Source organism: Miscanthus floridulus, chromosome 6 (assembly GCF_019320115.1).
Source record: "Miscanthus floridulus cultivar M001 chromosome 6, ASM1932011v1, whole genome shotgun sequence".
Classification (NCBI taxonomy): Eukaryota; Viridiplantae; Streptophyta; class Magnoliopsida; order Poales; family Poaceae; genus Miscanthus; species Miscanthus floridulus.
The window spans coordinates 17487166-17503009 of NC_089585.1; the positions used below are offsets into that span (position 1 = coordinate 17487166).

A 15844-nucleotide genomic window follows, 5' to 3' on the forward strand; every position below is an offset into this window, starting at 1 on the left:
TTCATCTATAAAAAGGGATGCGCTCTCTCACAATAAAGAGATCCCTTCACTCACACACAACTACAGAATCACTAGGTTCAAACCTCGAGCACAAGCTCAAACACTCAGCGCACGTAGGAGCTCCCGTCACGCTCGGCCCTTCAGACCAGAGTCCAATCGGACCTCTTACACCCCCTATCTTACTCCCTCTCGTTTGTAACTTTACAGCAAACTTCGAGCACCTGGGCTCAGAAATAAAGTCACTGACGGACTCAAACTGGACGTTGGACACGTTGTCTGAACCAGTATAAACCCTGTGTTATTGAGTGCTAGGCCGTATCCAATCACAACATACAGCAAAACTACGAATATTTACGTATTGATCCCTTTCTGTACAACACATTGTATTCTTTTTTAACTCAAAAGATCACATCGGATACCGATCGACTTTCATTAATTTCCACGCCAAACTCTGTGCAACTGCTGGGCGGTAGCAATCCAATTCGAAGCCCACAAGCGAAAGGTCGAGGGTTGATGTGCACGGAATTCGGCGCCGGCGGAACGACACTGCCGTCCGATGCTTGTGCCGCCGGTACGGTGCTGGTGTGCGGAGGTGGCCGAGGGGCGGCGCCAAGAGCGGCGGCCGGCGAGCACGGGGTCGACGAAGCGGCACGGCAAGAGCGTGTGCGTGCGCGGGGCCCGGGCAGTCGTCGGGTCAGCCGAGCCGCCGTTTGGGGGGGCTGTTGGGCCGCCCGCGCTACTTCCCAACCAACTACGGCCTGCCTGTGCAGCGCAGCGCAGGCCCTCTTTACTCCATCGCCCTCGGTTGGACGGGCCATGCTGTGAAGTTGCCATGGACCCGGTCCATGCTACTCGCCGGCGTTGCGTTGCCATGGCCGCCAGGGTGGGCAGATGAGAGAGCGAGACCCCCATCCATGGCGTTTCCAGGCTTTGGTTTCTCCGAAACGAGATCTTTCGCTTCAAGACGTCGTCGTTCAACTGCAGTAGTATCACTATCACCTATCCGTTGTTTTACAAAACAAAAGGCAAACGCTAGTATTTGACTCGTTTCATCACAAGCTTTGCACCGGATTGGCGGTATGACTCCCAACCAAGATCGTACACCGAGTTCTGCTGCTGCTGGGACGCCATGCACCCGGTCCACATCAAGATGCTGAGCCACATAACTCCGGCGGGTCCAACGCCCCCCACCTGCACGCGGGCCCACCGCCCCCGCCCCGCCGCGGGATCAAATACGCCACCTCCGCCCGTCCACTCCCTCGGCGCCCCGTCTCCACCTCCTCCTCTTCTCCTCGCCTCTATACGGCCACGCCCACGCCAGCAGGCAGCAGTAGTCCTAGTCGAGTCGTCTCTCTCCCCGCTCTGCCTCGCTGCCCGTCAGCGGCAGGATGAAGGTTACCGTCGTGTCCCGGAGCGGCCGGGAAGTCGTCAAGGGCGGCATCGACCTCAAGGACTCGGTACGTTGTGCTCCCGCCCGCCCGCCCGCCCGCCCGCTCGCCGCCTCTTGATTTGCTTTGGAGGCTGGGTTTAGTGCCGTCGGGGAGGTTTGGTTTTCCGTTGGGGTTCGAGATGTTTCAGCTTGGACTGATTCGTTCGTGGGTTCCTTTTGCAGGCCAAGGTCGCGGATCTGCAGGAGGCCATCCATGCCAGGAGTAAGTGGATTCCCTGCTTAAATTTCGCCACTTGCTTATGCTCTCTGCAGTTTCTGTATTCCATTCATTCATTTCTCGCAACAAAGAACTGTGGGTGTTTACAGTGTGCGGCTGTGCCACTGTCATTCAGCAAGCGGGAATCTATGGGCAGTTTATCTTACATTGAGCTAGTAAACGACCTTTCCAAGTGTCATGTGAGAGTATAATACCTTTATTCTCGTCCAGTTGTCTTTAGTTATTGCTGCGTGTTGATTGCTGAAAAGGTCGGAAATTGATTCAGAATTGCTTCGCTAACAGTTTCATTCTGCATCCTTCTAGAGCTCATGTTTGTATTAGAAACTGTTCTATACGTCCTGTCCGGAGAATTAAAAACTTTGCTAGCAAATTCCAAACTTTAGTGCTTGCATGGCCCACTATGAAACTGCAGTGCAGCCCATGCTTATGTGATGTCACAGTATTACCGTGCTCTCCTGAATTCCATGTGTGTGCTAAAGGGCCGCGATAGTGCCAGTGGGTGTGGTATGCAGTTTGTGTATTTTTCGTCTTCCGGTTCGTTCAATTCTAGACGTGAACGAAGGAAAAGTGAGGGAAGCTGCTGCAGATACAAGATGCTTTAGGCTAGCATTCATAGGGTTGAAGTGGCTAACTTAGCGAACAACTGGTTCAGTACTATGCTGCAGCAGTATCTAGTATATGCAATTCAGTCCATATGACCGTATGTCAATGACTAGTCAACCTGGGATCGTTTTGATTGGTTGCTCTCCTTGTTTGCCCTGTTTGGTAGAGATTCTTTTTGGGGTTTTGGTGCTGCAGGTCGTTAGGATCTGTTTAGGTAGGAGGGAGTTGGCCATCAGCATCAACTCACACCCTTTGTGTTTTCTTTTCTTTTCTTTTTTATATGAAAAATACATACACTTTTGTCGGCCATGAGCTGTGGAGAACTAAATCTTAAGGGAGAAATTAGATGGGAACAGGAAGTATAGTTGAACAGTATTTGGAAGTTGGCTCTGGGACATGTTATTTGGCTCTTCAACTTTATTTGCAAATAGCATCCGTGCTACTTTCAGTCAACGTTCATTAAATTTATTACAGTTTAATTCAAAGTATGTAAGCATGATTGTTTTTGTCAAAAACATATTTAATAGGAGAAGTATGTACTCTACAGTTTGCACAAATGCTCTCCTTAATATTTTTGTGTCTCAAGGGTATATAGTTAGAAGTTTCTTGTTATTGGCCTATTGCTTGACGGAACCAGAAACTGTTTCTAGAATCTACATTCCTTCAATATATGTTGTTTTCTGTTTTTCAACCTCCAAGTGCTGTTGGGATTCTAATTCTGTATGTTAACCTTCTTGAAATATCACATTTTAGCCTTCTGGATGAAAATTTAAGAGGCGTCTTGTGCCCTCATGGCATTTATTGTCACATTCATAGGCACCGCCTTCTCAGTTGTACACTCTGCAGATTAGTTGATCAGCATGCTAGTCTATTTACTTTCCATAATGAGGTGGTGAGCACAAGCAGTGATTATTCCTGTTGGACCACTAAAGAAGTTTTGCTGGCATGTTCATGCTGCCATGTGGTGGAGTGAGACTTGAGAGTATCTCATCATGTATGGTTTGTTATCAGTGCAGTTTAAATGCCCCAAATGCTACTAACATGGATTGCTTAGCTGCTATGGCAACCTGGTGGTGTGCTGCTCTCCTCTCGGCTTTTAGACCTGTAGCATAGGCAGATATTGGCCAAATGTGTTGGAATAGCAAGCACTTCCTAAACTGGCATGCTGATTTTGCAGCTTGTTTACATATCCTAATGTAGCTGCATGTTGCTCTACCAAAAGTATACATACCAGAATAGGTGGACTGAGAAGTGAACTGACAGTCTTTCAGAGTAGAGCTAGTAAACATTACAAGAGTGCTAAAATCGTTTTACTGGAAAGCTAAGTGTAGTATGTTTTATTGGATGCAAACTAATGCTATTCTAACTTTGTGATTGTGCCATTAGTTGGTAATATTGGGAATACTGCTAGAATGTTTAGTCTGGGTTGGATGGAAATATTTGATCATTGGATTCGCTCTGTTTTGTAGTTTTGCTTTCTACCGTCATGTTTTCCTCCCTGTGGATGTACAGCTTTTCTCCTTATGTGTGTTATTTGCTAACCGATTCTCTCTCTGTACAATGCAGCTAAGAAATATTATCCTTCTAGGCAGCGGCTCACCCTCCCTCTTCAACCTGGAAAAGGTGGGAAGCCAGTTGTCCTCAATCCGAAGGCCAGCCTGTCAGAATACTGCGAGAAGGGTTCTGGGTCACTGACAGTGGTCTTGAAAGATTTAGGACCACAGGTCTACTACAGCACTCTGTTCTTCTTTGAGTACTTGGGTCCTCTTATCATCTACCCCATGTTCTATTATTTGCCCGTCTACAAATTCTTCGGGTACGAGGGGGAACGGGTCATCCACCCTGTCCAGACCTATGCCATGTACTACTGGTGCTTCCACTACTTCAAGAGGATCATGGAGACGTTCTTCGTGCACCGTTTCAGCCACGCAACATCGCCCCTATCAAATGTCTTCAGAAACTGCGCCTACTACTGGACCTTCGGCGCTTACATTGCTTACTACTGCAACCACCCGCTGTACACCCCAGTGACTGATCTGCAGATGAAGATTGGGTTCGGTTTCGGGATCGTCTGCCAGATCGCAAACTTCTACTGCCACATCCTGCTGAGGAACCTCAGAAGCCCAAGCGGCAGCGGCGGTTACCAGATCCCCCGTGGCTTCTTGTTCAACATCGTGACGTGCGCCAATTACACCACTGAGATCTACCAGTGGGTCGGTTTCAACATTGCTACGCAGACTGTGGCAGGTTACATCTTCCTTGTCGTGGCGGCAGCTATCATGACCAACTGGGCGCTTGGCAAGCACAGCCGTCTGAAGAAGGCAAGTGTCATTCTTACCTGCGTACTGACCATTACCTTTGGAAAATTTCATAGCTTTACTGAAACATTTTCTTCTGCAGCTGTTTGATGGCAAGGATGGAAGGCCCAAGTACCCTCGCCGCTGGGTGATTCTCCCTCCATTCCTGTGAAGAGGTGGTGGCTGTTGGTCGGCCCATTGGGTGCTGTTTGGTTGTAGCATTGGTAACGTAAATGGAAAGGAATTAAAGCTGTGGGCATTACGGCAAGACATACCATTGGAGTAATTTCTTTTTCATTTGCGTTACAGTTGTGGGAACCAAACAGCACGTTAATGCCTACAGTGTCCCCAGCACACAGAAGTTCGAATTCTTGAATGTCATGCAAACAATTGTACTAATCGTGTCTTTTTACTGGTTGAATTTCGATTCTGTTGTCCAAAAATTCTAATCTGAAAGATGGTTTTTATTTTATTTTCTTGGTATTGTTTCACAATCTTACGTGGACCTGTCTTAACACAATCGAAGGTTCATCTGATGTTATCTTCTTTCCCGCTCCCATTTGTCCAAGCAGAAGCGAATGCATCGTTTTGACACTTGGCGTTGCTGTCCTGTCCTATGACCCTGCATATTAATCTGAAGCTTGTGATGCTTGACATTGTTGCCGTCAATTTTATTGCACGGCATACAGCTTCAAGGTGAATGATGACTTGCAGATTTTTGTGGCCCCAATTATGTTTGATTCCTGGATGGCACAGCTATCAGTTATCATGTGGAGTACCGACAGCATTTTACTTTTGAGGTTGCCATCCTTGTCAAAAAAGAAAAAGAAAAAGAAAGAGAGAGAGAGAGAGTCATTACTACTATGATTTGACCATACTTTGTTTTAGTTCTAGTCTCAGAGCCTCCATGGGTGATGGGGCCATTACTACTATGATTTGATGTGAAGAAAAACTGATATTTCCTTTGCAATGCAGGACTTTTTCCTGAATCCTGTCTTTTTCTTGTGAAAATGAATTGACCCCCTGATATTTTTGTATGATTACTGCAAAATTCTTGTGTTCCAAAGGGATCTGAATGTTCATCATGCAATGGCAAGTTCATGTATGTTGAAATGAATGGATTGGCAGAAATTTGTTGAAATGAATAAATCCCCTGAAATTAAGATCAGAGTTGGGCTCGGCTGAAATCCTTTAAAGACAACTAATCCTCTGATGATTAATATATGTTCTCTAAAGGAATATCCATATCCAAGTCATCATATACATGAACTGCACATTCAAGACCTAAGATGGTTGGTGGCATTGCACCAAATTAGACCAGAAACTTTCTTGTTGACCGCCACTTCCGTGGCGTGCTCTCTTGTCGCCGGTCTCTTGCGACCATTGACCTGTACTGCTCTTATTGTCAGCTACGACTACAAGCGACAAGCTAGAGGAGCAGTGACCAGTCAATTGCAGTGTCTCCAGTGCCAGCCTTTCAGCTCCTGTACTGCAAGTTTTCCATGCACCATTTGACACTTCAGTTCATCTCAACCAATCCACAGCCACACGATCTCTTGGGATTTTTTCCCCTTGATTTTTTTACGTTTTTCTTTGTTGATGAGTTATATATGATCGTCGGAGTTTGACCGGATTGACCAGTTGAGCTGGTCTTTTGCGTCTGCCTGATACTGCCTTGCGAATGGCACACTTAACAATTGGCACTGAAAAGGTCAGTTTGAGCCAAACATAATCAGCCTGTTTGCTTGCTCGTATACGATCGTGGATTATAAGCTGGAACAGTATTTTTCTCTCACACCAAACCAGCCAGCAATAAATAATCCACGATCGTTTACGACGAGAATTTCTACAGCAAGTCCAAGGTTGACTTTTTCATTATTTTTCCTGTTTGTGCCCCATCACCGGTGTGGTAGCAGCAGTCGGTGCCCATAAGATGGTGCAGCATGCAAATCACAAGGTAGTCATGGATCAGTGAGAATTGTTTAATTATGACATCAGCGTGGCAGCAATCTCGAAGCTGACTTCACATGATTGCTGGACCTGGGACGCCAATCGTCTGCCAAGGAAGATACGGATGCAGTTTCCGTTCAAAACACCAAACTTAATAGTAGTATTTCCTAGTAGCATGTTTCAGAAGTAGAAATATCAGTGACCCCCCTCAGCTCTGATGATGAAGACTCCCATGCAAATATTTGCAGGATATATGGGGTCTAATAGCGAATTTTTGACACATTCTAGTCTCTAGAACAGCCCGAAATATATGCAATTTATATGGAGGAAGCAAAGTATCTACATAAGTAGAAGAGGTCAGGTTCCAAAAAAAAAAAAAGTAGAATGAGGTCAGCACAAGGACACCCAAGTTTATCCTTTCCCACCACTTTATTTTCCTTTCTTATCTTTTTCATGATGATTATGACGCACTCCAATGAAAATCAGCCAAACATCAGTGCGATGGGAACCAGCACCTGATACTCCCAGGCATTGACCAGGTCAACGCAGCCAAGATCCATATCTTTTCTTACACTTCAACTTTCTTTCTTTTTTCCAACACCCCCCCCCCCCCCCCCTTTTGAAATCATTGCTCACTGAATTTTTAGATGTAAAATATCTTGAAAGGGGTTCAATCAAATTCACATAAGCTTTTCCCCATGGCCCACCACGATGCCAATGGGCAGTACACACAGTGAAGTCCACGGAAAAGGAGTCTGAAATCAAGGAGAAACATGAGGCTTTATTTGGAACACACAAAACAAAAGCACACGGTTTTTTTAGTTATCACTGTAAAGAAAAAGGCATTAGCTGGACGACAATGCCGCCCTCTGTACTCTCACCACATCGATTTATGCGTTTGTTGGCGGTGTCCTCCTTAATTTTGCTCGCTAGGCGGTTGACAACGACGACACCCGTCATCTTTTGGATTTATTAATTCTCAGTAGTACTCGTACAAGTGTAATTATACCTAAGATGCTAGCGGGTAAATAGATACTTCCAGTGCCCACAGTTAGAGATAAATTTCAATCATAGACATTCAGGAGTTCATATATAGAAAGGAGTACATATAAATATATAGAAAGAAGAGACATTCATGAGTTCCATATTACATTTCTAGCCTATTGAGTCCATGCAGTAGGACCTCGCTTGGTACCCTACTCCAAAAGATAGAAATAACCGATGCTTGCGACAGTCCTAACCCAAAAACTAGATGTTAATCTACACCCCCCCCCCCCCCCCCCCCCCCCCCAAAGAAGAAGAAAGAAGAAGATGTTTTCTATGTTCATCAATATTATTAACTAAGCAAAATAGTGACATGGTATTAGAATTAAAGAACAGAGAGGGGAAAATAGTTTATTAGACAAGAAATAGGAGAGAGAAAACACGTGAATTAGACAAAAGTTTATTATAAAAAAATGAATAAAATATAATTTCTACGTATGTTTTCTATAATACTTAGCAAGTATAGAAACTGCCTCGTATTTTATGTTTAGAACTGTTTTGGGGGTTGGGATGATTTGTTCTTCTTCGTTTCCTTTACCTTCCTATTCCGCCACTAACGTTGGCAAGCAACGGATTGGACCCTTATTACATCCGTCATTTATAGACCATGAGATTTACTTAAGATAAAATTAGGCCAAACCAAATTATTATAATTTTTTATTCTCAAATCAAATTATTATAAATACAAAGATAGCAAGTTTCCAGATGACAGCACAATCACGTCTCCCCCCCCCCCCCCCCCCCCCCCCCCCCCCCCCACCCCCCCCCACCCCACACACACACACCACCACCACCACACACACACACACACACACACAAAAAAAAAACTGTAAACTGTCCAAGCGGCGGAAGTTTTCAACGACCAACACCCGCCACCCGGACATCCAGGCAAAGGCCGCCACGGACCGGAATTTAACGGAAACCCCCTAGCATTTGCTCTCCCTCGCTTCCCGGATCCACCGTTTCTTTCCATTCTCATTCATCCATTCCCGTTTCAGTCCTCACCAACTCCTCCTTCCAGAACTCCAAAGTCTCCGATCCTCGATTCCGAAAGCTGCCGGATTTGCGGCCAGGCTTCGCCGTCGTCGTATGAAACCATAACCAACCAGGTCAGTTCCAGAGGAGAAAAAGGAAATCTTTTAGGTCGTTTCGCTGCGTGTTTCGCGACTACTTCTTGGTGCCATGGCAGCGCTGCTTCGCGCGCGCGTTTAATCTGTTCGTGGGAAGGCATCCATAGGTTCCTGTTGATTTCATGGACCAATAGGAGCCACGGAGAACTGCGAGCGCTGTTAGCTCAGGTGATTCGTTTGTTTGTTTCCATCCGTGTTCTTCAGAACGCGTTTTCATCTGTGCTTAATTTGGTTGCGTTTTTAGTTCCGCGCTGATTTTTGTTGGGAAGGAAAAAGATGCCTTTTTTCTTTCCATCGTTTTTGTTTGGATCGGTAACGGTAAGAGAAGATGTCTGCGATGCCACCGTTTGGGCTTTGGTGACTGAAATTACTGCTTGTTCCTTTCTGTTGGGCTTTGGTGACTGAAATTACTGCCTGTTCATTTCTGTTTGTATGCGCATCAGGATTAGTGTTTCCTTCTGTTTATGATTGTTTTCGAGTTCTGTGCCTGACGGGGACATTAAGCACTGACCAACAAATCTGTCACGTTTTACGGAACCTGTTGGAGACGTGGGGCTAAAAGGTGATTGTTTTTTGTAACGTTTTCATGGTTCGAGTGACATGTGGAGTCATGCAATTGCTCCATCAGTGTGTTCTCCCACTTGTGAAACTTTGAGCAATCATACTGGTGTGTCTCTCACTCTCTTTAGTCCTGGCTCTGTTTTCTGAAGATAAGTTTCTGGCGGATCATGATCTGATTGATCGAACAAATGAAAACCTTATTATGTTAGTCAGTAGAGTAATAAGAAGTCGACAATTTCTCTTGGAAGTTGAAACAGATTTCGTAGCTTGCAGCAGAGTTTCAGTAGCCCTTATAATTCAGTACAAGGCATGTGATTTGGAGACTTTCCTTCAATTGAACTGTCACAGTTCTTGCTAGTTGTTCTGGTTAACAGAATGAGGCAAGCGGTGTGGTACATATTAGTACTTCAACTCATTTTCTGCCTTTTGAAATTTTGTACGGGGTTACTTACATTTCGGCTTTGCCCCTTTTTTTTCCTGGCACTCTTAATTTTTTTAGTGCTTTGTAGATGGACATTTTTTTTGGTTAGTTCACAAGAAATGTATGCCCTTATGTTTACTATTTCTTGCTCGTGTTCATTTCCTAATTATGCTGGCAATAAAATACTGGACATAAGCTTAGCAGTACATGTTGCTTAACACGTGGCTAATATTTCCCAAAGTTTGCTTTTCCCCCATTAGAAGCTTCCTCGTTCTCAGTTTGCACCGAGGTTTCTTCTCTTTTCTTTTGTTTCTTTAGAAATGCGGCAAGAGAATTGCCGACTGAAATGCACTGAGGATGTTTGGCCATGGTCCAAGTACTTAAGTAAAAGAAGGCCTGAAAATCACGAAGTTTTTCTTCATCTGGGTGGCGTACTCGCGTATAGCTCATTCCTCTATAATCATCTTACCATTGATTAGCATTAGAGACACTAATCTGATTATTGATTAGCAATGGATACACGAACTAACAAGGAATAGGGAAATATATCTTATAATTAGCCTGCATTAATAAATGCCTCCATTGCAGTTGGGGATTGCTGTCTTCATGTTTCCGGAAAGCAGAGTGTTATGTCGGCATCTTTGGTTCATTAGTCTAGAAAAGATGGAAAAAAAGCTTTGTTAAGTTGGCTTTTATTCGCACATTCATCGATTGTGGTGCAAATTATATTCTATCTTACTTTATGCGTTTTCTCAGGATTAGCTTCCTCCTTTAGCTTACTGAATATATGGACACTTTGGTTGGAGACCATCTTTTCCTGTATTAAGTTTGTTCGGCACATACACTTTTCGCATATGGTCTGGAGACAATGGTTTATATGGGTTGGATAGCCATTAGGTTTGTTAATCAGTGGACAGTCTGTTCATGACAGGTGGGAAAGTTGAGCAAAGCTGAAAGCGTGTCCCTTATTTTGCAAGGGTGGTGCTCGTAAGGAACCACCCCCACCCCTCTTCTTTGCTGGCGGGAGAACACCAAATGGCCCACCTGTTGCACCATCAGGATTCTGCGTTCTATGGCAAGGAATCGCATGGGTGCCGATGGGGTATTCTTCAATTCTTTGGATTTCGCCGTCGCCTGCGGTCCCCAAAGATGCTACCTGACAAGAAACATGGTCAGGAGAAAAACAGTCGTGGTAAGTTAGTGAGTCCTTAATTCTCTGGTTTTTGTTAAATGGATTTGAATACTAGCATAAGGTTGTGGAGTGCAATTGGAAATTCATGTGTCTAAAACTATTTTTGTTTGATCATCAAGATAACTGGCGAATCTAATGATTCAAAGTAGCTAAACTGTTTACAATTTGGCTTTTACAGTGTACTGATCTTGGTTTGTCCTTAAGTGTAACTTAGTTAAAACTGTGCTTTTGTGTTCGTGTGCATGAATAGAATAAGACAAATTATGCTCAGAATCCATACTATTTATCTTATGATACAGGAAGTAGATGCCGAAGCCACTGTTATGCTCCATTGACAAACGAAGACAGTGGAATTCTGGATGATGACAAAAATACTGAGGTATATCAGATAACCCATCCTTGAATTTCAATTTGGCTTTTCCCCCCCTTGAATAGTACCTTTTTTACTGTATTGATCTCCTGGTCTGTCTTGAATAAAGCCTCTTCAATTCCTATATGTTGCTTGATGGTTAAGCACTTGAATTTAATGCATTACCATGCTTTGGCTATTTGTTTCCCTTTTAGTTCAAACCAGTACTAATTTGTCTGAACTGTGTCTGCCTTCTGCGAATTAGTTACTACTTGTGTGCATTTTTTGTGGTTTTTTTAACTGTAGAGTTGGTATATCTGATGCTTATTTGGATATAGTGTTCAATACAAGCAGTTCCTTCTTCCAAACCTACATATAGTTCTACACGGACAACTAATTCATTTGAAGATGATTCCCCTTATTCCTTTAATTTCTTCTAATTCAGGTAACCAGAAAACAGAAGACCTCAAAAAGGAATTCTCGTAAGGCTAGTTTGAGGTCCTTGATTCTAAGGAAATTATATGGAAAGGAAGGTCAGAAAGAAAAGATGCTTCCAGTTGCACCAAAGCTACTCCGCACTATTTCGATACACTATCTGGAAAGTAATGAATATGTTCTTGATGGTGAATCCACTTCGAGTTGTGATGGTTCTTCACATAGTAGTAAATTGTCGATGCAAAATTCTACCAATATGAATTTGCACCATGCTACATCTTGCATCCCAGATGGTTGTGATAGTGATTTAAGTTCTTCACTTCTCCTAAAGAGAGACGACATCCGTACGAGGCGAAAGAGCCACCGTAGCATTTCAATGGATGGGGTTCTTCATAAGGTCCCTTATGGAAAGAAGGTGTCTGGAGATGTAATCAGTGAAGGTCTCCCCCGATCAGCCTCTGCCACATATGATAGGGATGGTGTGAAACCTTACTTTGGTACTGCTACAAAGAGGCATGTAAATCAAGGTTTTCGGCGTTCACATTCCCTCAGTGAATCTTGGGAAAATTACTCACGCTTACTTGATTCCATTTCAAGTAATGAATCCAAAAGAATACTGACCAACTCTAAGTCTACCAGGGATCATTCCCTAGATTCATTGCAAAGAACTTCTGAAGCCTTCAGGTCTCAAGGTGAAAATCTTGTAACTGCAGAAGATGCATTGGCACCACATGTTCAAGAGAAAACTGACGTCAATATAAATGTGGAAGTTGCTAAGGGTGAGAGCTCCAGCGATATGGTTGCTGGTGGCTCTGAAAATCCTTCTTTACCTGACGAGTACGTTGATGACAAAACTGAAGAAGACACATGCACTGCTCCTTCACCTTCAGAAGCTGTTGATATCTCAGAAGAACAGAAAGTAAGTTGTGATGATAACAGTCAGATTCCCTCATCTGAAGTCGAGCTGTACGACGCCTGTTCTACATCATCAGAAGTTGACATACAAGAAGAACATGCAGAAACTTATGATGATGATCAGATCCACTGGCACTCATCAACACAGGCTGATGCATGTACTGCTCTATCTTCAAAAGAGATCACCATTTCAGAAGAACACACTCCAATTTCTCATGACAACCAAATGCACTCATTCCAGATTTCAAAACCCACAGAAGGTACTTTTTGTGTTCCTTACCCCAGTCACGAATTTGAAGCAGACATAAGTCTAAGCTGTGAACAAGAAACTGAAAGCCCAATGTCTGTTCTTGACGTGGCCTTCTCAGATGATCCTGATCTAACGGTGAAACGCACCCCGCTGGATGGTGAGAATTTCATTTAGATTCGGAAAACCCTATGTGCATTATTCCTGACCAATTTATATTAAATTATGACCCAAAATCATATCTTGCACTAACACTTCAACTTCTTGAATTTACTCTTGCATTGTCTTCTCTTGCTTCAAGCACTACTTGCAATCTTTAGTTACATTTTCTTGTTTGTTGCCACTCGCAGATACGTTGTTGAACCCAAGAATTCTCCATTTAAATGATGCTGATGCTTCAACTGGCACTGCTATCGTACAAGAAAGTGACTTTGATGGTCTCCAAGTAGATCCAAGGCACGAAATTGAGTTCAACTATGTGAAGGATATATTAAAAAAGTCGAGTTTCAGCAACGAAATACTGTTTGATGAATGGTATTCACAGAACATTACAGCTCTCCAAGAAGTGGATTGCCAACACTACGAGGCCGCGGCAGCATCATTTGACTTCACGGATATGTCCGCTGATCAGTTACTTTTGTTCGACTTGACAAATGAAGCCCTGCTGGACATTTACAAGAAATATTCTGTTTCAAAGTCTAGATTCTCCTGGTTCTCATCTTTTGATAGACCAAAACCTGTGGGAAACGGTGTTCTCAAGGAATTGTGGTCTAGAGTGAGCTGCCATCTGGATGAACGACCGTGGTCCAGCATCGAAGTCGACACGATTTTGTCGAATGACCTAGGCAAGAGCGATCCCTGGACGAATTTTCCGAGAGATGCTGATTATCTGGGGAACAAGTTGGCAGACTTTGTATTGGACAAGCTTCTGACTGAGCTCGTCCTTCAGCTTGCAGAGTTTTAAGTGTAGGCACTTATTTTGGTCCCATTTTTTGTGTTTAGGAGTTCTATATTGTGCAAAGGCATGGGATCATTAGGTTGTACATAGTACAAATTCTTTTTGTTTTTTTGCGAGGACAAGATAATCTGGGGATTATTGTTGTTATTAGGTCTTAGGAATTCAATCTATGTGGTGGAAAGTTTTGCCTGATGAGTACTAGTATAAGTGAATGGGAGAGCAACATTTTGCTCCACTATTTGTAGGATTATTTACCTTGAAAAAACTATTTGTATGTATAATCTTGAAAATGAAGATTTTGAAATAGGAATTTGTCAATTGTCATGCAGGCAAAGGTGAAAAATGGCACCTCACGTATCGATTAAAAGCTAAAAATTTGTTGGTGATTTTTGGAAAATAAGTCAATAAGCATGGAAATCTGAATCGTTTTGGGTTGTTTACCGGTGTGGCTGCAAATTTACCGAGATACTGTGGTCGACCAGAACCATTCAGTGACTGAGACGTGTGGGCTTTACTGGGCTGATATACCGAGCTGAGCTGGGCTTGAATCAGCTGCTCGCACCAATTCCATGATGTGTGCTAACTGCTAAGCCTGATGGACCCTAAGCATGAGGCTTCGATTGAACCTGCTCAGGTGCTCCTGGATTCGGCCCAGCTAATAAGCTGCTAGGGTGCAGACATGGTCCAAGCCATCTGCCAAACTGAGGCCTTATTTAGATGCCATCCAAATTCTAAGTTTTTTCACTTTCTTTCCATCACATCAATTTTTAGCCGCTTACATGGAGTATTAAATGTAGGTAACAAAAATAACTAATTACACAGTTTAGTTGGAAATCACGAGATGAATCTTTTGAGCCTAGTTGGTCCACAATTAGACAATATTTGCCAAATAATACGAAAGTGGTACTATTCATCAAGTTCAAAAAATTTGCAAAGTGAACAAGGCCTGAACATGTTGATCCCAAAGAAACGCGTTCTGGTCCAAATTGACAGGTTCCACTGACGACGAAGATAACCATTTAAGCTCGTACGCTCAGTTCGTCCTACGTGCGTATTTTCTCTATTCCAAATTATAAGATGCTTATTTTTTAAAATACATTATTTTACTATATATCTAATTACATTGTAACTTAAGTTACGTATCTAGAAAAGTTAAAGGGTCTTGTAATTTTAAAATGAAGGAAGTATTTTGATAGTATAGTGGTATACGTGATAACCTGAAGTGAAGAGAAGCATCCAGAGAGACGATGATCCACATGTCCGAACACTTGGCTAATCTGAAGTTCGTAGTCGGTGTCCTTCCATGGAGCTGGAGCTCGACCTTTCTTCAGTTATCTACTTTGTGCACGGTGTTCCAATTAATCTCTCTCCAAATCTGTGAATTTTCAGTAGTATATAATTCAAAGCCCATTCACTATCGTATCCTATGCCACGCATAGCACCGACAGCAGATATTTGTCGATCATCATGATATGGATGACTCCAGAGCCTTCTTCACTCATGGTGGCCACGAAAGGTGACGCAATTCACGGGCACACACTGCAGAGAGCAGTCCCCATCGTCTAGACTCTAGAACCTCAAGCATAGATCGACGACTTCTCTTCGCCACCGACTTTTTTCTTTTCGGTGGGGCGAATCCAAAGAGATTTTAAGAATTCGGATTAAAAAAAATATATCAAAATCTTAAATCTCATCCAAACACTCTAGGATTATAGAGGATTATAATACACACAGAATCTAAAAAAAATAAAGATTATTTTAATCTAGAGCCTGAATTTTAGAATCGCATCCAAACATATTGGCATGCATGGCAAATGGCATGGTTCTCCCTGAAATCAAATACGTAAGCAGAACGGATAAGCCCATGCCCCATGACGGGTAGGCACGACGCAACGCATGTGCCTACCCAGACGACGATGCCACGTGTACATGAAGGTGGCGTACGTCCTTTTTTTTCTTAAAAGAAAACAAAGAAGGTGACATTATTTCATTAGTAGCTAGTGCACTTTAGTGTTCGTCATCAGCCAATAAACGGTGCCGCATATAGCTGTATAGCTTCTGCAGCAATAGCTAGG

General features: G+C 43.2%; 2 protein-coding genes across 5 annotated transcripts; both read left to right on the forward strand.

The window, feature by feature from the left end:
• The first annotated feature begins 1234 nt into the window (after positions 1–1234).
• On the forward strand, positions 1235–5039 carry LOC136461792 (very-long-chain enoyl-CoA reductase-like). Its single transcript, XM_066461097.1, has 4 exons — positions 1235–1457; positions 1613–1652; positions 3837–4591; positions 4671–5039. Exons 1-4 carry the CDS (start codon positions 1389–1391, stop codon positions 4737–4739), a joined length of 933 nt encoding a protein of 310 aa, XP_066317194.1. The 5' UTR covers positions 1235–1388; the 3' UTR covers positions 4740–5039.
• A 3341-nt stretch (positions 5040–8380) lies between these two features.
• Positions 8381–13961, forward strand: LOC136461793 (uncharacterized). Of its 4 annotated transcripts, XM_066461100.1 has the most exons (6): positions 8381–8859; positions 10605–10865; positions 11165–11244; positions 11660–12824; positions 12933–12971; positions 13162–13961. In XM_066461100.1, exons 2-6 carry the CDS (start codon positions 10709–10711, stop codon positions 13773–13775), a joined length of 2055 nt encoding a protein of 684 aa, XP_066317197.1. In that variant the 5' UTR covers positions 8381–8859; positions 10605–10708; the 3' UTR covers positions 13776–13961. The 4 variants fall into 4 exon arrangements, with proteins under 4 accessions (XP_066317197.1, XP_066317195.1, XP_066317198.1 ...); XM_066461098.1 differs by having other exon boundaries at positions 11660–12971; XM_066461101.1 differs by lacking the exon at positions 12933–12971.
• Positions 13962–15844: the final 1883 nt, after the last annotated feature.